At 39.0% G+C, this 26582-nt stretch overlaps 1 protein-coding gene across 1 annotated transcript in view; it reads right to left on the bottom strand.

Annotated features, from left to right (window-relative positions):
- The window catches only part of RIMS1 (regulating synaptic membrane exocytosis 1), a gene marked incomplete at both ends in the record, with an annotated part of 283958 nt that overhangs the window by 152997 nt on the left and 104379 nt on the right, over nucleotides 1-26582 (bottom strand). Inside the window, one exon of the mRNA XM_083350593.1 lies at nucleotides 4849-5062. Within this exon, the coding sequence (XP_083206719.1) occupies nucleotides 4849-5062 (214 nt within the window). The remainder of the gene's footprint in view (nucleotides 1-4848; nucleotides 5063-26582) is intronic.

Raw genomic sequence — 26582 nt, 5'->3', positions numbered from 1 at the left:
ATCTCTGGCCCTGCATATAATGTCATTCCTGAAAATTGGGAAAGGTCTAGAACTGAAAGTCAGGAAAGTCTGAAACAAGATTTGGCATAGAGGAAGAAGAACTGGTAGTTATTCCAGACAAGCATCAAAATGATGCTTTGGACTATACAATGTTTCTGGAACCACAACCCAAGATTTAAAAGCCTAGCTAGCATATCATGTTGTTTTTGAAATGCATCAGGACTCAGCAGAGGACACAGCCTAAACATGGTAGGGATGTTTAAATTTAATTTCTTACTTGGCACATGTTCTGTACCAGCCTACTACCGGCCCTGCAGAAAAGGCAGGGACAACCCCTTTTACAAAACGGCAAGAGGCTGGAACTAAGCCTGCCAAATTTATTAAAATAAAACAGAGCAAAGAGAGCAAACACGAACCATGAAACAGGAGCTATTCAAACGGTTGCCTTCAGGAAACCAGCCCTCCCATGCATTCCCCTTTTAAACAGTTCAGGGCGCGGCTTCTCTCTGCCTCCTTCCGAGGTGCCCCATTGCCTTCCTCTGCTTACTCCTGATTGACTGCCTCCTGCGTCGGGCGTCCTTGAACAGGGCCAGCTGTGGGTCATCTTCATCCACGCTGTCAGGCTCACACAGCTGGGTCTGCGTCGTGACCAGATAGGAGGGGCCTGGCTGAGGGCTCTGCGGAGCCTCAATACTATCCTCAGCAAGGTCTCCAACACCCCCCGCCTCCTCCTCTGAATCATCCGACCCAACTACCGAACCCACAGGCTGACCCTGAATCACAACAGCACAAGGCTATTATTAATATAATTTGTCCATTAATCTCCACCCTAAGTGCAACTTTTGTAAGTTGCCAATTATTCTGCAGCAGCCCTGAGAAACAATTTGGCGATTCTATCCTGATTTCCAGGTAGGACTTTTAATTCACAGTGGCTGAAGTAGAAATTCTGCTTTCCTATTTGAAAAGTTGGTAAAATTAATAGCAGTTTTTCCAAACTAGCTTGCACACAAATCCCAGCCAGATGGCCAATTCATCTGATGGGCATCAGGATACAAAAGGCTGATCAAGAGTCAAGTTGCAAACCTATTTAAAAGCATATCAAAGTCAGCAACTGCAATAAATGGCTTTGATGGTGTTGTAATTTGGAAATACTTTTCGGGCACAGATTAAAAAAGTTAAGAGCATTCTAAATTCACTTCTAAAAATTTGTCCTAGTTTTAATATGTTCACTGCTAGGAATATTCCACATATTTTATGATCATATCCACATATTTTTATCAGCACAGAAAGATAGCAATATGGAGCAGACAATCTCTAGTCGTTGGAAACATTCTAGATATGCTTCTTTTGTATTAACAAGGATGTTCTTCAACATATACGGGGGAGGACCTCAAGCTGGTGAAAGAAAATGCTTGTTGACGTACTGGCTGAAATATATAATCCTATATATTTAACATACTTTTAAATGTATGATATTTTTATAACCTATTTTATGCCTATTTTACTTGCTCAGTGTTGAATGCTGCAAGTCTATAGTTTGTAGATGCTTCTGACATGAATAAAGAAAATATCTCATTAGCTTAGAGCCACACCTGTTCTGACCAAGTTGCTTAATATCACAGACACGCCATAGCTGAGTGAAAGGAGGAGATAAAACACTGAGCAGCTGAGGAAAGTTTATAGTTATGGATATTCATAACTTTCTGAAATGGTAGCATGCTCCCGTGTACTTATTAAACCACTGTACCTTTAAATAGTCAATGAGCAAACTTCCCTGTGCAAAACACATCTAGCAATACAATGGGTCAGCAGGTAAAAGCACATACAATAAAACAAATTATAAACAAAAACAAGCACATATAATAAAAAACAACATATAGTAAAAATGTTGCACTACTCCCTCTAGTCTGCATTTTCAACCTGTTATAATCATGTAAAATTCAACTAGCCATAATTAGAAATCTCATAAAATCTCTTTCCTCACGATTCAGAGTGTGTGGCGCATTGTGGTATACTGAGAAACAGACTACATGATCTACTATTAATCTCAGAAGTTTAAGGTGTTACTGTGACTACATAAGTAGAGTTGAACAAGAAGCATTCAAACAGTTTTAAGGATAATTCTAGCATGACTTCTTTGTTTGTGTAATCTGCACTGCATTGGATTAGTGTGAAAAGCTGTTCCACATAATAATTTAATAGAAATAAAGTTCCTAATCCTTTAATTTAAACAGAAAAAATAAACTATAATTATCCACAAAATAATTTTTAAATTGTGATCTAGAGCAGAGTTTTCAAAACTGTGCCGCCCATGGAACCTTCGGGATTCTATGAGATCTTTATGGAGTTCCATGAGATGCTAATGGTGAAAAAAGAAAAGACTAAAAGTTCACTTAAATGCAGTCAGGATTTTTTTTTAATCACTAGAGCTCTGTCTCCTGATTGGGGGTCCAAGAATTTATTACTATGATTGGTTGCACAGTCAGCCAGATGATTAGACTGAATTTGGTATTTTTAGCCACGTATCGAGTCCTTCCCTATGTTTATATTTGATGGTGTTAGAGGTATCATTGAAGGGTGTAAATTATTCCAAGTAAAGCTGCCTTTCGCAATTGACTAATTTTGTCAATGGCAATTGTGTTCAAGCAGTGCTTGTTCTGGGATTGCACCCAAGGTGCCTATTACTATTACTAATACTATGACTAGGGACGCGGTGGCTCAGTGGGTTAGGACGCTGAGCTTGTCGATCAGAAGGTCGGCAGTTTGGTGGGTCGAATCCCGAGTGCAGCGTAACAGAGTGAGCGCCTGTTACTCGTCCCAGCTTCTGCCAACCTAGCAGTTCGAAAGCATGTAAAAATGCAAGTAGAAAAATAGGGACCACTACGGTGGGAAGGTAACAGCGTTCCGTGCGCCTTTGGCGTCTAGTCATGCTGGCCACATGACCACAGAGACGTCCTCAGACAAGCGCTGGCTCTTCGGCTTTGAAACGGAGATGAGCACCGGCCCCTAGAGTTGGAAACGACTAGCACGCATATGCGGGCGAACCTTTACCTTTACCTAATACTATGACTAACTTTATTTTCTTTTGCCACAGTGTTTCTACTTTCATTTTCAGGCCCTTGTATTTTGTTATTTTCTCCAGTTTTTCTCTTCTATTCCGCTTTCTCCAGGTACTATGATGTCCACTATCCAGACTTTTTTTGTCTTTCTTATCAACAATGGTTAAGTCTGGAATGTTATATGGCTGGTGATTATCTGTTGGAATTCTAAAATCCCAGAACATTGCATCATTTTCAATTACTTTTGTAGTGCTATCAATTTTTGCTTGCAAAAAAATACACATGGAATTTTACATATTCCAATGCACCATTGTTGCTACTTTGTTATGCTATTGCTTGTAATCAGTCTGCGAAATCTTCTTGCAGTAGCTAACCATGTGATCCACTGTTTCTTCAGCTTCATTGATGAGGCAGTGTTTGCTGTCTGTTCTGTCTTCTCAATTCTGGATTTCAGTGCATTTATTATTATTATACTCGAAGGTCTGGGGAAAAACCCCTTTATATTGTGATCTTTGAACCCCTGATATTATTTATAAAAATAATAAAGGTTGGATGAAACATAGAGAGAGAAAGAAAGAGAGATCCTTTTTTGTCTTTTTATTTCTTTTGTATCAGAAATGCAAACTCACTCCAGAACACTAACTGTGAAATGTTAAACGACTCAATATTTATTGGCTAAATTAAATGAATTATCTCCATTGAACATGCAGATTTGCAGCATTGACTGATATTGTTAAAAATATGCAAATAAGTGTCATTGAAATGTAACACTGTGATGGATATTGTTAAAAATATGGAGACATGTAACATTGAACAATATGCAGATATGAAGCATTGATTGATATTGTTAAATATATCTGATCAGGTTTGTGCTTTTGTTTGCTAAACAATGAATTACAAAAGAATTGTACCCAAAAGATGTAGTGTCAGTAAGTATATAGATCACTGAAGTAGAGCCAGACATTCTGCAAAGTTAAACAGCCCTAGAAAATATAATTAAGAGCAAAGCTAGAGCTGATGAATTATCAGCCAAACAGTTTTAAAATCTTGCACAATGATGCAATTTAAGTATTACTTAAAGTTTATAAGTCGTTTAAAAAGGTAAAGGTAAAGGTTCCCCCGCACATGCGTGCTAGTCGTTTCCAACTCTAGGGACTGGTGCTCATCTCCGTTTCAAAGCCGAAGAACCAGCGCTTGTCCGAGGACGTCTCCGTGGTCATGTGGCCGGCATTAGACGCCAAAGGCGCACGGAACGCTGTTACCTTCCCACTGTAGTGGTCCCTATTTTTCTACTTGCATTTTTACATGCTTTCGAACTGCTAGGTTGGCAGAAGCTGGGACGAGTAACAGGCGCTCACTGTTACGCGGCACTCGGGATTCGACCCGCCAAACTGCCGACCTTCTGATCGACCTCAACGTCCTAACCCACTGAGCCACCGCGTCCCTTATAAGTCATTTACAATATAGTATATTGAGACAAGCTCTCTTGCCATTGTTAGGTAGAAAGAACCAGCATATGATGAACATTTATGTTTCCCTTCCTGTGTTTCTTCTTTGCTCAATCTATAGTTAAATTGACCAAAGAGGAAAAAAACACATACCCCCAAAAAATGCTGAGTGAGGAATTTTAAAAACAAACATAAGAGTATGGACAAATAAAAGGAAATACAAGAGGTTAAAGGAGAGAGGTAGAAAAGAGACAGAAAGAAAACCACGTAACCAAAAAGAAGCCTACATAAGCAGACTGTACTAGTCAGTCATGATGCATTAGACACAATAGAAAACTTACATTGTTTGATCGTAGGGAAACACGGCCTCCGCACCTGGCACAAAACTTTGTCCGGCAGTAAGAGCATAAATGGCCACAACCATCAGCAAACTTAGTTTTGTGACAGATCCCACACGTGGGTGCATCATCTTTGTGTTCTCCTTGATAACGACGGGATTCCTCACCTATTTTTCGTACTTGCTCTTTGTAACTTTCAAATTGTTGGTGTAATCTTCTGTAAAGAAAGCAAAACTCTTATTGCAAGGGCACAAGGCAAACTCACTCATTAAATGATCTGCTCTGAGACAGTTGTGTGTGCCAAATGTAACTGTTATTCAAGTGCCAAATTGATCTTAAAAATAAATTTAATATCTATAAATGGAATTTATGGAACTATCTGCTTCACTTTTACATTCTGTTAAGGAAGCTATTTAAGCAATCAAAAATGCAATGCATATTTATGGATCTGAGATTAGCACAAAGAGGTTTTGTTAAACTTTCTTAATAGACTCCTGTTTTTCTGCCATACATATAATCTCGGACTTTAAGCAAATATCAGCACAAAAGGGTAGCAAGGAAAGTATTCAAAATGGAAGGAACTTTTCTTGACTTTGTACGCTCACTAAAACATTACAAACGGTTTCTTTCACTGTGGAATAAGAGAGTCAGAATTATCCCTTTGCTATCATTTTGCTCATAGAATTTTCATTATGAAACCTGTTGTGCAAGCAATAATAAATATTACTTTGATTAAAGAAAAAAATTACTTTTGTTTCTACTTGTAAACCGCTTCTGGACTTTGTGCTTGAGGTGGGAGAAAAAATGAAACCTTGATTTTGGGTTTTACCGATTAATAGGTTTGTTGTTATAGAGATGGCTAGTTTATATTATTATATAACAGTAAAAAGTTGAGGTTTGATGTTATTATCTTATTCTACTGCACCAAAGGGAGTCAGAAGTCAATGCCTTTTCTTTTTTTCCCCTTTCCCCCATACCTTTCCCTTCCCTTTTTCCTCCCCTATTTTCCTACTATTTTCTTTTGTACTTCTGTATTATATATCATAAACTAATAAAAATAATAATTATATAAAAAAGAAAGATGCCATGCAAGAAATAATAAATAAACTTAAGCATAAAATGAAGACAATAAGATTTGGCTTAATTCCTTAATGCTTATTCTCATTACTGTATGTATTTTCTTTAAAGACGATGGTTCTACTAGTCTCTATTGCAAAAACTGAAACACAACCATCTTGAAACCATACTAAAAAAATGTAGCGAGATTCAATTCCTTATATAATTTATGAACCAAATAATACAATATATTGCAGCAGAAATCAAAAAGGAGATTTAATTTGGTTTTCAACAGCACTGGCATTTGGAATGTGATCATAGCAGACTTTTGTAACATTTAAAAATTCTGTTTGAATCTGCCATTAGTTCTTACAGGCGAAGTGTTAATAAAAGTACCGTAATACAAACCCTGTATTTCCCCAAACATCATTGTTCCAGTTCATTTAGACAGGCGTATGATTGTGTTAAAGTACAAAAAATAAATAAAAATAAGGGGCGTCAACAGGAAATTTTCTGCAAGACACAGAACTGTAATCTGTAGCTCGCCATATTTACAATGGTTCTCTTGTCTGCCTGAGAATCTATAGTAAGAAAATATAAAAAAATCTGACCACCCAGGAACTTTACAGCTGGTAGCAGATGTCCAGTTCCATTTAAGCATGAGGATTAAATCTAAGCATGAATTGTTTTGTGTGGAAGTACATAGGTGCTGACTTGCATTTTCTTTTCAACCTTTTTTCTTTGTCCTTTCAATTCCAATTTAAAAAAAACCATAACTGTTGTGTTCACATTTACATGATAATGATCAGAAGAAACTCTTTCAAGACATAAATCAGAGGCACCTTCTGGAATGGAGACACTTCTGTCAACATTATGGAGGATAGCAAAGAAATAAGGCGTATATCTAATTTATTCATTGCCTTCCATTCTACCACATGCCCAGCAGATGGCTCCAGAGACTACTATTTCTCCTAGTGTCTGAGATTTCAAAGCTGTGCCTTTACTTTTGGGATATTGTAATAATTTTATGGTGTAAAATTCTTCTTATACCAGAAATCAAATATTGGCTGTGCAGATAGGAATCAATTAATGTGTTTCAAAACCCACACTAACTTCAAGTGGTCTGTATGGTTCTCAGTGATTTGAAAGTGACTAGTATCCAGCTTTTACTCACAATAAATTATTCAGCACTTGAACTTTGACCAAAAAACTCTAGGTTTACAAGCAGACCTCAGGATTTAGAACTTTATTTTTGAACTACTGTACACAACAGGAAATGTATTTTTCCTATTTCCAATTTAACATCAGATACATTTCAATAAGCCTTATTATATAAGCTCAGTTTTCATCTAGAAATTATTGTATTATATAAAGAGAGTTCATTTCACTTGACTATGAGTGAGCAGTGTGCAGCAGCAGCCAAAAAAGCTAATACAATCCTAGGTTGTATAAACAGAGGCATAGAATCAAGATCAGGTGAAGTATTAGTACCACTTTATAAAACCCTAGTAAGACCACACCTGGAATACTGCAGCCAATTTTGGTCACCATATCACAAAAAAGATGTTGACAGTTTGGAAAAAATTCAGAGAAGAGCAAACAAGATGATCAAAGGCCTGGAGACTAAAACATACGAAGAACAGCTATGGGACTTGGGTCTGGCTAGTCCAGGGGTAGGCAACCTCGGCTCTTTTATGACTCACGGACTTCAACTCCCAGAATTCCTGAGCCACCTGGCTCAGGAATTCTGGGAGTTGAAGTCCACGAGTCATAAAAGAGCCGAGGTTGCCTACCCCTGGGCTAGTCTAAAGAAAAGAAGAAATAGGGGAGGCATGATAGCAGTATTTCAGTATCTGAGGGGCTGCCACAGAAGAGGGGGTCACGTTGTTCACCAGAGCACCAGAGGGAAGGTCGAGAAACAATAGTTGGAAACTGATCAAAGAGAGAAGCAACCTGGAACTGAGGAGAAACTTCCTGACAATGAGTACAATTAACCAGTGGAACAGCTTGCCTCCAGAAATCGTGGGCGCTCCATCACTGGAGATTTTTAAGAGGCTAGAACAGGGGTAGGCAACCTCGGCTCTTTTATGACTCATGGACTTCAACTCCCAGAATTCCTAAGTCAGCATAGCTGACTCAGGAATTCTGGGAGTTGAAGTCCATGAGTCATAAAAGAGCCGAGGTTGCCTACCCGTGGGCTAGACAGTCACTTGTCAGAGACGGTATAGGTTCTCCTGCTCAAGCAGAGGCTGGACTAGAAGACCTCCAAGGTCCCTTCCAGCTCTATTCTATTCTATACTTCCAGGTCTATTCTATTTATTTATTTTTATTTATTTTATTTATTTTAATTCCATTTATATCCCGCCCTTCTCCGAAGACTCAGGGCGGCTTACAAGCTTAGCAGTAGCTATTCTATAAATTCAACGTTATTTGAATTCGTATTTTTTTTCTTTTTCGGCTTAGTGAAGCTGGTTAACATAACCATGAAAAATAATTGTATCAATGCTATATTAAAGGACAACAATATGAAAACCTGACCATGAACATGCTACAATGAATCTAAAAGGCACGCTTCCAGACATTCACCTGTCTGAGATGGTATAGGTTCTCCTGGTTGAGCAGAGGGCTGGACTAGAAGACCTCCAAGGTCCTTTCCAGCTCTATTCTATTCTATTTTACCAGAAAAAAATATATCTTTATTGCTTTAAGAGCATGAAGAAATGTGTATTTCACACACCCAGGCCTTTTTTTCTCATAGAACGCTCAGAACGGAGTTCCGGCACCTTTTTTTGGATGGAACCTTGTAGGGTAGGCAAGGCGGGTTGTATGACATGTGTGAGTTCCGGCACCTTTTTGTTTTACAAAAAAAGCACTGCACACACCTCTATGTAAAAGAAAGTCTTTATTTCAGAAAACTCCTTTTTTGGAGTTTTTCTTCAGAAAACCATCAAAACAAACTGCTGTGACAGGATGAAGCTAACTCAAATTCAGCAAATATACACGCTTGAGTGGTAGAACTCACTGAATGAACACAGGCCAGTTACCACTTCTGTGTCTAACCTGCTGCATCAAGTTGTGAGAATAAAATAGGAAAAAGAACCCTGTGCATTTCGCTTTTGAAAGAAAAGAAGAATGAAAATGAAATAAAAATGTTGCATGAATTTTTTATGAGATCTGTGTGCAGCTCTGTATTAAAAAAAAGTAAAATAAAATTCAAACCCTGCCTGTGGGAATTGATCTGGATTGAACTTACAGGTGTTGGTTGCGCTGATCTTTGCCTTTTTCATATGCATCGTGTTAAACCATAACTGAGTTTTGATTTTGGCGTAGCATATTATGTAAATGCAAATGCTCTGGCTTACAAAGCATGCCTTTAACCCATGTATTGGGTTAACCAAGCCTGTTTACCCAAAAACCCACAGTTCACATAAACCATACTTAAACTGTTATGAAAAACCTTCCTGAAACTATGGCTAGAAAAACAAGTACAAAGATCTTGGAGCAGCCCTGCATTTCTCTTTGTCGCTCTCCTACTGCTATGAAACCAACTCAGGATTCTGTTCTGTTATCATATAAAGGATGCTGTGCTTGGAAAAAGGACAAAAAATGAACTAGGCTTTCAAATACACTATACTCAGGTTCACAGCTGCCTTTAGCTCTCTTGGTTTCAACAGAAGAGCACCAAGAAGGCAGACAGACACAGGGCTTCCTCCCTATTTTCTTACGTTTTCTCTACATTCTTAGCATTTTTGTCCCTCCTTTCTTTTCATACAGGATTCTGAAACAAGCAGAACTCTCCAAATCCCATAAGCATAACAATCACAGCATAATATCCCACCAGGCTCAAGGTTGACTCAGCCTTCCATCCTTCCGAGGTAGGTAAAATGAGGACCCAGATTGTTGGGGGCAATTAAGCTGACCTTGTAATAATGCCGCTTGGGGGGTGTATGAAAGCCCTAATAAGCAGGCATATACATAGAATGAAGGCTACTGCTAAGCTTGTAAGCCGCCCTGAGTCTTCGGAGAAGGGCGGGATATAAATGGAATTAAAATAAAATAATAAATAAATAAATATGTAAACATTTTATGTTTTTTTTTAAAAAAAATTGTGTTCCATATTTTATATACCTCAAAAGCTGCAAAATAAACATCTGATGAAAAATTTAGAGACTTCAAAATCTTGAGAACTAAAAAAGAACAACTGGCTGCTTATGAGTCAGTAATTTTTGACAGCTATGGAACAGGAAGCTGAATACATAAGCTTCCCACTATTTCCCCCAAAAGATCTCAAGACACCTGTTTAACCAGGAAGCTGTTTTCAAGCCAATAGGAACTATTACCAGTATTATTTTTACATCTTAACATATTTATATATCAAATGACCTGCTAATGAAAGCTTCAAGTATTGCTGGGTATTTTTTTCCGTAAGAGACTACTCGTGTTTATTTGCTAAGGGCAATCAAGCATTTTAAGAACTCTGTACTCCGAAATTCACTAAGATGCATTCTTTTTTTTTTCCTTCCTCTTTCCCTTTTCCACAATGAATAAACTGAATCTGATTTAAAATATCTGCTGGCAAGAACATCACATTAATGACTAACTAATAAACTATTCTTCCAAACCCTATGGACAGTACCAAAAGGCAAAACGATATGATACTGGAAGATGAGCCCCTCAGGTTGGAAGGCGTCCAATATGCTACTGGGGAAGAGCAGAGGGCTAGTACTAGTAGCGCCAGAAAGAATGAAGCGACTGGGCCAAAGCCGAAAGGATGCTCAGCTGTGGATATGTCTGGTGGTGAAAGGAAAGTCCGATGCTGTAAAACATTTTTCTCCATAGGAACCTGGAATGTAAGATCCATGAATCAAGGAAAGCTGGACGTGGTCAAACAAGAGATGACAAGACTAAACATCAACATCTTAGGTATCAGCGAACTAAAATGGACAGGAATGGGTGAATTTAATTCAGATGACCATCAGGTATACTACTGCAGGCAAGAATCCCTCAGAAGAAATGGAGTAGCCTTCATAGTCAATAAAAAAGTAGGAAAAGCAATACTAGGATACAATCCTCAAAATGACAGAATGATCTCAGTTCGAATCCAAGGCAAGCCATTCAATATCACAGTAGTCCAAGTCTATGCCCCAACCACCGGTGCTGAAGAGGATGAAATTGACCGGTTCTATGAAGCTCTACAGCACCTTATAGAACTAACACCCAAAAATGATGTCCTTATCATCATGGGGGATTGGAATGCTAAAGTAGGAAGCCAAAAGATAAGCGGAATAACAGGCAAGTTTGGCCTTGGAGTACAAAATGAAGCAGGGCACAGGCTGATAGAATTTTGTCAAGAGAATACGATGGTCATAGCAAACACTCTTTTCCAACAACCCAAGAGACGGCTTTACACATGGACATCACCAGACGGTCAACACAGAAATCAGATTGACTATATGCTCTGCAGCCAAAGATGGAGAAGCTCTATACAGTCAGTAAAAACAAGACCAGGAGCTGACTGTGGCTCAGACCATGAGCTTCTTGTTGCAAAGTTTAGGCTTAAATTAAAGAAAGTAGTGAAAAGCGCTAGGCCAGTCAGGTATGAATTAAATCATATCCCTGTTGAATATACAGTAGAGGTGACAAATAGATTTAAGGAATTAGATCTGATAGACAGAGTGCCTGAAGAACTATGGACAGAGGTTCGCAACATTGTACAACAGGTAGCAACCAAAACCATCCCAAAGAAAAAGAAATGCAAGAAAGCAAAATGGCTGTCTGAGCAAGCTTTGCAAATAGCTGAGGAAAGGAGGGAAGCGAAAGGCAACGGAGAAAAAGAAAGATATGCCCAATTAAATGCAGAATTACAAAGAATAGCTAGAAGAGATAAGAATGCCTTCTTAAATGAACAATGCAAAGAAATAGAAGAAAACAATAGAATAGGGAGGACCAGAGATCTTTTCAAGAAAATTGGAGAGATGAAAGGAACGTTTCATGCAAAAATGGGCATGATAAAGGACCAAAATGGCAGGGACCTAACAGAGGCAGAAGAGATTAAGAAGAGGTGGAAAAATTACACAGAAGAACTATACAAGAATGAGCTTAACGTCCCTGATAATCACAATGAGGTGGTCACTGACCTCGAGCCAGACATCCTAGAATGTGAAGTGAAGTGGGCCTTAGAAAAGCTGAGCAACAACAAAGCTAGTGGAGGTGACAGTATTCCAGCTGAGCTATTCAAAATCTTAAAAGACGATGCAGTAAAAGTGCTACACTCAATTTGCCAGCAAATTTGGAAAACTCAACAGTGGCCACAGGATTGGAAAAGATCATTTTACATTACAATTCCAAAGAAAGGCAGTGCCAAAGAATGTTCAAACTATCGCACCATTGCACTCATTTCTCATGGTAGTAAAGTTATGCTTAAAATTCTACAAGCTAGACTCCAGCAGTATGTGGATAGAGAACTACCAGAAGTACAGGCAGGATTTCGAAGAGGCAGAGGAACAAGAGATCAAATTGCTAACATACGCTGGATCATGGAGAAAGCTAGAGAGTTCCAGAAAAACATCTACTTTTGCTTCATTGACTATGCTAAAGCCTTTGATTGTGTGGATCATAACAAACTGTGGCAAGTCCTTAAAGAGATGGGCATACCAGACCATCTTTTTTTTTATTGAAAAGTTTTACAATACATTTTATCTTTAACAATCCCTCCCCCCCTCCCTCCGCCCACCCCTACCTAGCCCTCCCTATCCCTCCCCCCCTTCCCCCCTCCCCCCGACTTCCCAGAGCTAAATACAAGGTATAAAAACCAAAAACAATCATAAACCACCATATGCTAACAACAATAAACTATTAAGTCTATCGCACTCTAGCTCATATGAAATGACTACAAGCAATACTAATATTACATAAAAAAAAAGAAAAAAGAAAAAAAGAAAAGAAAAAAAACTTATTCAAATGCTAAGTGAAACTTTTTAGTCCCATATTTGTTCTGGATATAATCAATCCACTTTTGCCACTCCATAATATAACGTTGTTGCGAATGATCTTTCAAATAGGCCGAAATCTTTGCCATTTCGGCCAGGTCAGAAACTTTTAGAGTCCATTCTTCTATAGTCGGGAGTTCCTCCTTCTTCCAATATTGACCTATTAAGAGTCTTGCTGCTGTAATTAAGTTCAACATCAACTTGGTGTCCACAACAGTAGTATCTGTAATTATGCCCAATAAGAACAATTGCAGACAAAACTTTATCTTTTGCTTGAAAATCTTCTGCATATTCCACCAAATTTTAATCCAAAAAGCCTTAACCTTTTTACAGGTCCACCATATATGAAAATACGTTGCATCTTCGCCACCACATCTCCAACATTTAGAATGATAGTTCGGATACATACTTGCAAGCTTTTTAGGATCTAAATGCCACCTGTAAAACATTTTATAAAAGTTCTCTCTTAGGTTTTGGGCTTGCGTAAATTTTACGTTCCTCACCCAGATCTTTTCCCAAGTGTCCATTGTAATAACTTCTTGAATATTCTGAGCCCACTTTATCATACAATCTTTAACAAGTTCTGTTTCTGAATCAATTTCTATCAATACAAGATATATCCGTTTGATATGTGCTGGACCCTGATTTCTAATTTGCTTTACCAAATTTTCATCAGTCATTGAGAAACCAATTTTCTGGTCTTCTTTCCACCTGGCCTGTAATTGACCATATTGAAACCACGTTTGAACAATCTTCTCATCTCGTAAGAGATTATACGGCTTCAAACACCATACGTTCCTCTCCAAACTTAAGATCTCCTTGTACGTAGTCACATCATGTTTGAAGCCTACATTTATATTTTCTATTGCATGTTTCGGGATTGCCCACAACGGTATCTTGTAGTCCAACTTATGTCTATACTTCTTCCAAACTCTCAGCAATACCTGTCTTAAAATATGCACTTTAAACGCATTATCTACCTTCTTATCATACAGTAAATATGCATGCCAGCCAAATAACAAGTCGTGGCCCTCAAGATTTAATAATCTCCCTTGTGTCAAATTAATCCAATCACTTATTCCTGACAACGCAGCAGCTTCATAATATAATTTAAGGTTGGGCATTTTAAGACCACCTCTTTCACGCGTATCCTGCATAATCTTAAGTTTAACTCGTGGCCTTTTCCCTGCCCATACAAATTTATTGATACCCTGTTGCCATTCTTCCAAATTTGAGTCTTTTTAAAGAATCGGTATCATTTGAAATAAAAATAAAAATTTAGGCAAGACATTCATTTTCACTGCTGCAATTCTTCCCAGTAAAGACAATTACAATTTTTCCCAACTCTCCAATTCTTTGTGAATTTTTCCCCATAACTTTTCATAATTATTTTTATATAACTTTGCATTTGAGGGTGACAAATACACCCCCAAATATTAACCCTTTTAACAATCTCAAATCCAGTTAACCCTTCTAAAAGGGCCTTTTGCGATACTGTCATATTTTTGGCTAATATTTTAGTTTTTTGTACATTAACCTTAAATCCAGAAACCTTCCCATATTGTGTTATTATCTCCATCAGGTCCACAACAGAATTTTCTGGCTGGGTCACCGTAACAACCAGATCGTCTGCAAACGCCCTCAATCTATAATCCTGATCTCTAATTTGAATACCCTTAATTTTTTCCGAATTCCGTATTTTTATCAATAATATCTCCAACGTTAATACAAATAATAAAGGTGATAACGGACACCCTTGTCTTGTGCCCTTTTCAATATTGCATACTTCAGTCAAACTATTATTTACTATTATTCGGGCAGTTTGTTTTTGATATAATGCCCTAATTGGTTGTAAAAATTTATCCCCAAAATTCATTTTATCTAAAACTTTCATCAAAAATTGCCAATCCAGTTGATCAAAAGCTTTTTCAGCATCTAGAAAGATCAACACCGCAGGGATCTGGTTGTTCCTTTCCAAAAATTCCACCAAGTCAACTATATGCCTCACATTATTTTTCATTTGTCTACCACTGATAAACCCAGTTTGATCCCCATGAATCATCTGTTGCAAAACCCTCATCAATCTATTGGCTAAAACCTTAGCAAATATCTTGTAGTCCGTATTTAAAAGTGATATTGGTCTATAATTTCTTACTTGAGTAACATCCTGATCTTCCTTCGGAATCAAGGAAATAAAAGCAGTTCTCCAAGACGGAGGCACCCTTCCTCCCCTTTGAATTGTCTGAAACAATTCCCTTAATGGCTTTATCACCTCCGATTGTAGATTTTTGTAATAGACCGCAGTCAGTCCATCCGTACCTGGCGCTTTATCCACCTTCAGTTGCTTAATTGCTAAAAGAATTTCTTCTTCTGTTATCAATTGATTAATCTCTTCCTTTTGTTCTTGTGTAAGAACCGGGATGTTAGCATTCTTCAGATATATGTCAATGTCTATTTCATTAATCTTATCTTTAGCATATAATTTGGAATAAAAGTCCACAAAGGCTTCCTTAATAAGATCCTGTTGATACACAACCTTGCCTTTATGTTCTATTTTATCTATGTTAGAAGCCCTTTGTTTTTTCCTTAACCTGTAGGCTAACCACCTACCTGGTTTATTGGCATTGCAAAAGGTGTTATGCCTAGCAAACCGTAAGTTAGTTGCCACCTGATCAGACATCAACTTATCAAATTGTCCTCTTAACAAATTGATAACCTCTTTAATCTTCACGTCCGATGGATTCAGAATTAGGGCCTTTTCTTTTTCCCTGATTTCATTCTCCAATTGTTTCCTCCTGACTTCCAAGTTACGTCTGTATTTATTATTCATATATATTAACACCCCTCTCATATAAGCTTTACTAGCATCCCAGACCATGTCCATAGAAGTATCCTTGTTCATATTAATTTCAAAAAAGTCCTTCATCTGCTTTTTACATTCTTCCACATTACTCTGATATCTAAACAAATTCTCATTTAGGCGCCAAGAACGCCTATCTCTATTATCCTTATTAATCTCTAACCAGACTGGACTATGGTCAGATATAGTTCTTGCACAAATCTTTATCTTCTTAATCCTAGAAAAAAAATCATTAGTCAGTAATATAAAATCAATCCTGGAAAAAGATTGGTGTCTATCAGAAAAAAAAGTATAATCCTTTTCATGTAAGTGTGTTTCTCGCCAAATGTCTCACAATTCCAGATCATCCTTCATTTCAAAAAAAGATTTAGGCAATCTAGCATGACTCGGGGCATGTTTAAAAGAACCACATTTGTCCAGTTGTACGTCCAAGACACCATTCCAATCTCCCATAAAAATAAAAGATTTATAATCCATCTGGGTAATCTTAGTATGTAGTGATCTATAAAAATCAGCTTGTTGTTGATTAGGAGCATACAGTCCAATTAAAAGCGTTTTTTTGCCTTCTAACAGCAGATCTATCATAACATATCTTCCTTGTTTATCTGCTTCTATTAGTTCCGCTGTCAGAGTATTCTTGACATAAATAACCACTCCATTTTTCTTATTCATTGCAGAAGCAGTAAATTGCGTACCCAACCTTAAGTTCAACAAGTACTTTTGGTCTATAACCCTAATATGCGTTTCTTGCAAGCAAATAACATCAGTCTTAAATTGTTTTAAATATTGAAAAACTTTCTTTCTCTTCTGTGATGAGTTTAATCCATTGACATTCAAAGTTAGGAACTTAGTCGCCATCCTTGGCGTCCCGAAGCTTCTGGAGCACGCCTGCCAAGATCCCCTTAACTTCCTTAGGCCGCACCCCTCCCACAGCTTCGCTATAGGTACGCTTTGGAGGTTCCATAACTTTCTGCTGATCTTGCTCTTGCTCTTGTCTCACTCGTCTTAAGGCGGCACGAGTCATCCTCTGCTCTCTAGCATCTGCCGATGAAGCTGTAATTTGATCCCCTCCATTACCTTTCTCATCTGTCTGTGTACCTTCAGCATCTTGAGGCTTTCCCTTGCCATTTTTCTTTGCATATTCCGAAAGCGGTGGAGGGGTTGCTTTTAAAACTTTGCTATAAAAATCACGTGCCTGGATCACTGTGACCAAACGGTGTCTCGTACCTTCATGCATCACCACCATGCCCACTGGTATCTCCCATCTGAACTTGATATCGTGTTTCTTAAGTTCCTGTGCCAAAAAAGCAAAATCTTTCCTTCTCCTTAAAATTCTTGGAGGAATCTCTTTTAAAACCAAAACTTCTTGCTCAGCAACCACAAGCTTAGTATCATAAGCAACTTGGATAACTTCATTCCTAATTGCTCTCTTTGTAAAATAAACCACCACATCTCTAGGTAGCTTCCTCTGCCTTGCAATCCATGAATTCACACGAAAGATTTTGTCTATACTTCCCTCAATTTCAGCTGCTGACTGTCCCAGTACCACTTCCAAAGCCTCAGAGACTATCTGCTTTAAATCTTCTTTGGGATTCTCTTTTAAGCCTCTGATTCTGATAGCAAACTCCATCTGGTGGTACTGGACGAGAGTCAAGTCTCCATCCATTTTATCCATTATATTTTCATTCTCTAAAACTTTTGCTTCTAGTCTGGAATTCTTTTGACTAAGATCCTCCATTTTTTCATCCAAACATTGAATACATACAGCCACACCTTCAAGTGCAGGCAAGATGTCTGCCCTCACTGCTGTAAACTTCTCTTCCATCTTCTCCTCCAGCTTTTCCATCTTTTCATCTATAATATCTGATATTTGTTGTGAATGTTTTTCCAAAGCATCCTGTAAATCCTTAACCGTCAGTGCCGGAGCGGGTGCAGGAGGAAGTAAGGCTTGCAGCGAGGTCTGTTGCACCGGGGAAGCCCCCGCACTCCGGAGAACTTTAGAGGTTTTAGTCGCCATCTTCCCCCACTTTCACTTACTACGCACTTTCACTTTTAAAAGCCATAAAGTCCATTGAACTAGAGAACAAAAGTCCACTTCACCTTAACCTCCTGTACCGCTCTGCCTGCCTCTTCACACTCGAAGTCTTTCCTTCTGGCAGGGGTGGTTGCTAACGCTTGGTTCTGCTCCCAAAAGCATGGAGCAGAAGCGCTGCACAGCCCGGAGCAAACCCAGGCTTCGGGGGGGCTCGATCCTTCAGCCGCCCGAACTAAAAGCTCAGGCGGCCCCGGAGAGCTCAACCCCTACCTGGGGCCTCACCCCCTCCTCTTCTCCCGAGGAGGGGGCTTCCGAACCACCGAAACAGCTGATCGGCGCTGTTTTCGGCAGTTCAACAAAGCCGCGGAGCGGACAGCCCGGAGATGGCTCTCTTCAGCGTCGCGTCGCCACCGGAACTCCGGCATACCAGACCATCTTATTTGTCTCTTGAGAAACCTATATGCGGGCGAAGAAGCAACAGTGAGAACTGGACACGGTACCACTGATTGGTTCAAAATTGGGAAAGGAGTCCGGCAAGGCTGTATACTGTCGCCTTGCCTATTTAACTTATATGCAGAGCACATCATGAAAAAGGCAGGGCTGGATGAATCAAAAGTTGGAATTAAGATTGCCGGAAGAAACATCAACAACCTAAGATATGCAGATGATACCACTCTAATGGCAGAAAGTGAAGAGGAACTAAAGAGCCTCTTGTTGCGAGTGAAGAAGGAGAGTGCAAAGGTTGGGTTGAAACTAAACATTAAGCAAACCAAGATCATGGCATCCGGCCCTCTCAATTCCTGGCAAATAGATGGGGAAGAAATGGAGGTAGTGACAGATTTTATTTTCCTGGGCTCCAAGATCACTGCAGATGGGGACTGTAGCCAAGAAATTAAAAGACGCTTGCTCCTTGGGAGGAAAGCCATGTCAAATCTAGACAGCACACTAAAAAGCAGAGACATCACCCTGTCAACAAAAGTGCGTATAGTCAAGGCGATGGTCTTCCCAGTTACAATGTATGGCAGTGAAAGCTGGACCATAAGAAAGGCTGAGCGCCAAAGAATTGAAGCCTTTGAACTATGGTGCTGGAGAAGACTCCTGCGAGTCCCTTGGACTGCAAGGCGATCAAACCGGTCACTCCTAGAGGAGATCAACCCTGACTGCTCTTTAGAAGGCCAGATCCTGAAGCTAAAACTCAAATACTTTGGCCACCTAATGAGAAGGAAGGATTCACTGGAGAAGAGCCTAATGCTGGGAAAGATTGAGGGCAATAGAAGAAGGGGACGACAGAGAATGAGGTGGCTGGATGGAGTCACTGAAGCAGTAGGTGTGAGCTTAAATGGACTCCAAAAGATGGTAGAGGACAGGAAGGCCTGGAGGAACGTTGTCCATAGGGTCGCGATGGATCGGACACGACTGCGCAACTAACAACAACAACATTCTTCCAAAGGTAAGATATGAAAAATAGTGTTGGGTTTTTTTTATTTTTTTCTCCTCTGCAGCAAGTACCTTTTTTTGCTAACACCTCTAGAAAACCCAATTCTTCCTCATATCGTAAACGATTGCCAGAATTTGTAAGAAGTAGGTCCAGATAATTTTAGGAAGTGAAGTTTACATTAAGGAACCCCTTCTGGTGTACAGGTAGAGGTGTTGGGAGCAGAACCAGAGAGGCCCAAGCACAAGTTTGTCCTTGTTAAGATATTTAAATTTAGTAGCTGGTGCAATCAAATCAACGCACAGTTGTGGTTGGTTGGTTGAAGAGTGTTGACTCCTGTGCTGTGATTGGTTGCTTTGAGTGTGAAGAGGGAATTTCCCTTTTATCCCACCTTTTACTTCTGTGCCCTGTGTGCTCTGTGATTTACCAGATGATTTACCCTCATAATGCTCCTGTTTGCCTGACTATCTTGTTTGACGTACATATTGATGTGAAATATATTTATTTATATAAAACTTTGTGTCAGCGTTTCTGACTTCATTTGGATTCCCTGACAATCCTTAACCCCAAAAGCTTGGTGGGTGGTTTTGAACCAGTTATCCAGCCTACCTCACAGGATTGTTGTTACAGGGGGAGAGAAATCATAAAAGGAAGTGCTAGGGATGACGCTCCAAAATGAAAGGCAGGGTATAACTCTAAGAAATAAATTAAAGCACACTCTTATATGCAGCCACTTCTTTCCACAGTTTTTCCTTGCAATAGACCCAAGTAGTACACATTCAGCCAGCATTTGCATTTTGACATTTGTCCATTAACATTCCTATCTTTACTAAACAAATTCACCTATTTACTCTAGTTTTTCACCATTCATTTATAACATTTGATTATTCACAAGGGTTTCCCTGTCAAATACAACTGTATTAATTTTTATATCCATATCCATCATTGCATCATAGAATGTACCTAATATTTGCCATTTATCATCCAGATTCTCTACCAACTGCACACCATGTACAAAAGTGCATGGACATTCACATACCCAACCAACCTCAATTGTCACAATAATCCCTTGAAGATTTGTGCGTAAAAACATTGAAGGGGACATTACACATTGCTATTTACTCCCCTGTTAATGTTGAAGGATTGTTTTCAAAAAAATGAAAAAAAAATCAAGTAAATAAATAATAATCAGACATCAACTTCACGTTTATACAAAATATTGTATAATTCAAGCCTATTAATTTTATCATACTTGTTTTTGGATAGAAATAAAATATACTTCTCCATGACCTGCCAAAAAGCAAAAATCTGGCTTGCAGACTCCCTGGGCTGCATAAAGTCACACTGAACTTCCTACGTTTGGCTTCTTGTTATCTATTGCAAACTTTCATTCAAGACTCTGCCTACCACCTTCCCAGGAACACATAAAAATTATACAAGTTTAATTCAATCTTTCTACCTTTCCCTTTGTAATGGGAAATAATAGCATTTCAATCATCAGGCACCGATGAAAACTTTACACATTTTAAACAATCTGCACAATCACACCACCAACAATCTGCATCCATATTTTAATAATTTTCCAGTTATAGCATCTGCAGATATACCATTTTTCAACATCCTCACAATGATCAGAAATTCCTTTCCATCAATCTTTTTAGACACTATCATTTATAGTAGTCATTTCAATTCCACTCAACATATCACTATCATTTCCACATAAATCTCCAAAATACTCCTTAAAGCCATTCCTGCATCTCAGTTTCATCTCAAATCCCTTCATCCCTTTCATTTTTAGTGCTATTTATTCTTCCTTTAGCTTTTACCTACTTCCGAAACAATATTTTATTGGCATATTCTGGATACTCTTTCTTTTAATCTTAGCAATGTCTTGCTCTCTCTTACTGTATTTTTTCAGTTACCTTTTTCACTCCCTTCACATTTATAGTATCTTTCCCTCATCATTTTTTGTAGCAATCATCCTCTTATATGTGTTTTTCCTCTTCCACAGCCTAATCTTTATTTCAAGAAGCATCCTTTTTATACTTCCTCCAGTGTAGTGCTACAATTCCCAGGAGACATTGTGGCAAACAGGAAGAAGAATGCCTTAGGAAACAGGAGAGAGACAAAATGGAGACTTGGGAAATTACCATGTTTACAACTGTTATGTAAGAAAATGTTTTAAGTTACTGCTTCCTCTGAAATTGGTAATGAAAATCCTTCTAAGAAAGAACTTCAAAAGTTGGCGGTGAAGTTCGAATTTTTATCACTTCATCATACCTCACTCTGATGTTGAGGCTTCCCAGCCTCAGAAGATGAATACAGAATGGGCATTTTTACACTCAGTGAAATTACTATCATTCTGGACAAAGAAAAAAAAACATGCTATTTAAAAGCTACACTGCAGTCCTTTTCACGGACAGAAATTGCTTGAATAAATATTTCACCCCATGCACAATTTAACCAGTTTATATCAATCCAGTGGTTTAAATTCATCATGCAACGCAAGCATTTAATATATCTATACATTCATATGGTAAATTACTGTAGATAAATCATGCGAATATGGAAACTTAGATTTGAGATCAAATGGTGAGGAAAAAATACACACAAAATATTTTGTGAAGACGTAACCTTGGAGGAAGCAAATGCAACTAGTGCACAATCCAAAGTTATGCAAAGGCTCTCCTAGTCATGACTGCCACCTGCTCTTTAAGCAGGAGTCAGAAGCCCAAGAGAACCCTTAAGTTGTGGACTGGATCTGCCTGGGGTAATGCCACCCCATCCAGAGACAGATATTACAAAGTCCTGATCTTGGGGTCCCATGTACTCAAAACTATTCAATCTTGCCAGGGTTCAGTCAAAGCCTGTTGTCCTCCATCCAGGCCCTCACAGCCCCCAGGCACTGCAAGAGGACAGCCATGGCATCACTTGGGTCACCAGGAATGGAAATATAGATTGTGTATCATCATAGTACTGCAGATACTTCAACCAGGCTGACAGATGATCTCAAAATCTACCTTAAACCTCTGTATTTTTCAGAAAGGAAACTGTGTGAACCATGATACTGAAATCATTGATCATTTTATCTGTCAGATGGACTGACTGGTGGAATACTTCTTATTTTAAAGGGCTGGGACAAATTACTCAATACTACCACAAGGTTAAAATGGATTACTAGTGTACACTGTGCCGTTTCCACAATATACTTATATGCTGTGGTAGAAAGCTGTGAAGGCTGTCTTAGACAAAATGTTGGAGAATGGCATTGGAGAATGGAGAATGGAGAATTCGCCCGCTACGAGGTTAAAAGACCAGACCCCGTAGCCTTTGCTGGCCGGCCTTCTGACTCTCAGCCACTCACCCTGTGTGAACACCAAGTGAGAGCTGTATTGAAGGCTGTGAATCCCAGCAAAGCCGCAGGCCCAGATGGGGTGCTGGGGATAGTGGTCAGGAATTGTGCCGATCAATTAGCAGGGGTCCTGACAAGGATTTTTAACATCTCCTTGCAAACAGCATGTGTACCATCGTGCTTGAAAGCAGCTACCATTGTCCCAGTCCAATCTTAGGGCATGCCTCCCACTGGACTTTGATAAACATCAATTTGCCTACAGGGGAAATAGGTCGACAGACGATGCCATAGCTACTGCTTTACACTCGAGAAGCCTGGAAGTTATGTCAGGATGCTTTTTGTTGACTACAGCTCAGCTTTCAACACCATTTTGCCGAGCATTCTCATCGAGAAGCTGACTGACTTGAAATTCTCCCCTGCCATCTGCGATTGGATTCAAGACTTTCTTAGGGATCGGTTACAAACAGTGAGGGTCGGCTCTGCTTTGTCCACCCCCCTGAAGCTTTGCACCAGCACACCACAGGGCTGTGTGCTTAGCCCCTACCTGTACTCTTTATACACTTATGATTCTGTATCATCTGACCCATCCACTGCGATAATCAAGTTCGCAGATGATACAACTGTGGTGGGTCTTATTACAGGTGGGGATGAGACAGCATATAGGGCGGAGGTACAAAAGCTATCCATATGGTGTAGCAACAACAACTTGCACTTAAACATCGGCAAGACGAAAGAGATGGTGTTAGACTTCCGGAGAAAAAAGGAGGAACCTGCCCCACTTTACATCGGAGAGAACTGTGTAGAGAGAGTTTCCTCCTTTAAATTTCTGGGAGTCTACCTCTGTGAAGATCTAACCTGGAAAGTTAACACAACTCAGGTGGCTAGAAAGGCCCAACAGAGGCTTCACTTTCTTAGGGTCTTGCGGAAGAACAGGGTAGAACAACAGCTAATGACCCTCTTTTACCAGTCTACTATAGAGAGCGTCCTCTCGTATGGTATTGTGGTTTGATATGCTAGTCTGACAGCCGCGGATAGGAAAGTATTACAGAGGGTAGTGAGCACAGCACAAGACATTGTGGGCTGTTCCCTGACACCACTGGATGACATCGTCAGGGCTCGTTGCCTTGGAAGAGTGAGGAAGATTCTCAGGGATGACTCACACCCTGGACGGTATCTCTTTCCTACCATCCGGTAGGAGATATAGGAATATAGCCAGCTGTACCAACAGGCTGAAAAATAGCTTTTATCCGTGGGCTGTTAGGCTTTTAAATAGGACACAATCTTATGCAGAATTGACTTGGGAGGCCAGTGTGTGGTGTAGTTGGTTCACATAGTGTGGTGGGATGGAGGGTTTGTTGTCACTGTGTGTTGGGGGGAGAGAGCATGGGGGGAGGCTCAGCTAATCTCAATGTACACATGTTGCACTTTGACAATAAAAGGTTTATTATATTATTATTAAGTACATGGAGATATTAATATAGCCAATATGTTAATAAAGAAGGATACTACTGTAATGAAACCTATGGATTTTGAGGGTGGTTAACAAGACTATGGTACAAGAGCATCATCCTGTACCAACAATAAATAATATTTTGCATGCTGTGAAAGATGCATGAATTCTTCTAAATTAGATATCACTGAAGGGTAAGTAGAATTCATGAGAATCTCACCGTTTGACAAAACGTATAAATCACTTTGATTGTTATAGATTCTGTACATTTTCATTGGACATTCAAAGTGCCTCCAAGGCTTATCAGAAGGTGATGGACTTTATCCTAAAAGGTCTTCTTAGTATTGACTATAATAAGGATATTGATGTTATTTATGTGGCAACTCTTGAAGAGTTCTGTAATAGACTAATGCGAGATACCCTAAAACAGGGGTGTCAAACTGCCGGCCTGTGGGCCAGTTGCTTCATGCGGAGGCCACACCCATTCCAGCTCCGGAAATGTGAAAAAAGTCACAATACGTCGTGACACTTCACGTGACGTGGCGAGTTTAACACCTGTGTCCTAAAAGATAATTGAACTATACAAAAGCATGTCCTTGAACAGATTCTTTATATTAGGGCATGTTGTTCCAGTTGAAAGAATTAAACTTGACCCAATGAAGACTATTCTGAAGATCTTAGTTATTGAAAATCTGGATTTGCTGAATTCTTTTTTAGTTATCTGTGGCTATCAAATAATTATTATTATCATTTGTGCCATTGATGGATGACAAACCACTCATCTCCTAAGGAAGTGTTCATGATAATGCCTAACAATGGTACCTTGTTTCAACTTTATTTTCAGTCTTGTGGTATTCAACATATTTATGCTTTCCTTTACTGATCCAACTGTAACACAAATAAGTGAAGTTTGGGGGGGAAAATGCAGGCTGCACACAGTAAAGGGAGGAAATGGGGGGGAGGAATTACCTAAGACTTCAATGGCATATTGTTCAACTCTGCTCATGGCTTCAAAGAAGACACCTGCAGAGTAGCGTCTTTCTCACAACATTTACAGTATATGAAGCTTCCTGTCACTGTTCTCAAATGAATGTTAGTGATGCATCTGTTGCAGACTATCATCAGAAACACCAGAAACAAGTAAAACATTATGTTGATGCTGCACATATGCTCTGAGCAAAACTTTTTCTAAACAGATTCATACCAATTATCCTTCTCATTCATTTTTTGTCTCTCAGTGGCCCAATCACATTTCCCCCCCTCTCTCGTTTTATTCCTACCCATCTATTCTTGTCACCTAGTAGAGTAATGTTTTTCCTCTGGACTGCATTAATTTAGAATGTTGCACGTTTTTTTCTCTAAAAACTCAATTCTTATCATTATTCATTGGAGCAAAACAGTCCATTATCAGTTTCTGAATTCCTACCTCCACGTGCATCTACATCAATCTGGATGACATCAATTCATAATTTAAGAAACAATTTTAACTGTTTCATTCCTAACTGAATTTCCCATTTTATTTCCATTCATATATTTTCCTCGACTCCATTCTGTAAGATCAGACTTTCTTCATTCAGATCTGTAGCACCTTGCTATTTTCTCTTAGTTTCACAGGAACACAGCATTTCCACTGCTTTTGACTCATAGATTAATGTTCTTTCCCTTTTACTCCTCTGAAATTGCAAGTTACAATTTTCCATATTTAGTGGTTATTATTAGGTGGCCTCATACTCTGACCTCATAGACACTGACCTCATAGCTTGGGACAATCAAGGTTTCATCTTTTCCATAATATTAGGAAGTGTTCCTGCTTAATACTGAACAAGCGGTTACAGTTTACTATTGAGAAAAGCTCTTTCGACTGACCGAAATGATTGTATATATAGGTTGCTCCATTGCTGTTGCTGCTGTAATTTAAAAAATGCACATTTCACTTCTGAGATACGTACAGCTAAAGTGGGGTAAATAATAGGATAAGATTTACAAGGCCGCCTCCTTGCCTGTCCAGATTCTTGTAAAAATGTTCCATGTGTTTTATCTTTAATACAGATAGTCCCCAAAGTACGATCACAATTGAGCCCAAAACCTCTGTTGCTAAATGAGACAGCTGTTAAGTGAGTTTTGCCCCACTTGATGACATTTTCTGCCACTGTAGTTAAGTGAATCACTCTAGTTATTAGTTAGTAACATGGCTGTTAAAGTGAATCTGGCTTTCCCATTGATTTTGACTGTCAGCATGTGACCAAAGTGATCACATGACCCTGGGAAACTGCAACTGTCATAAATATGAGTCAGCTGCCAAGCATCCAAATTTTGACCATGTGACCATGGGGATGCCACAACAGTTGTAACTATGAAAAACAGTCACTAAACAGAATGGGTCACTAAAAAAATGATTAATAAGTCAAAGAGTACTTGTATTAGAAAAAGAGCTTGTATATTTGGCTGAATACTATCGGACAAATACATGGAAACAAAAAGCGTGATACAGTGTTTGCATAAGTCTACAGGAAGAATGCGGTGAACAAGTAGGAAAATAATGTAGGTTTTATGTTTATTG

The sequence above is a fragment of the Vipera ursinii genome (assembly GCF_947247035.1).
Source record: "Vipera ursinii genome assembly, chromosome: 1".
Lineage (NCBI taxonomy): Eukaryota > Metazoa > Chordata > Lepidosauria > Squamata > Viperidae > Vipera > Vipera ursinii.
The sequence above is the reverse complement of the archived record's forward strand: the minus strand, read 5'-3'. Positions and strand labels throughout refer to the sequence as shown.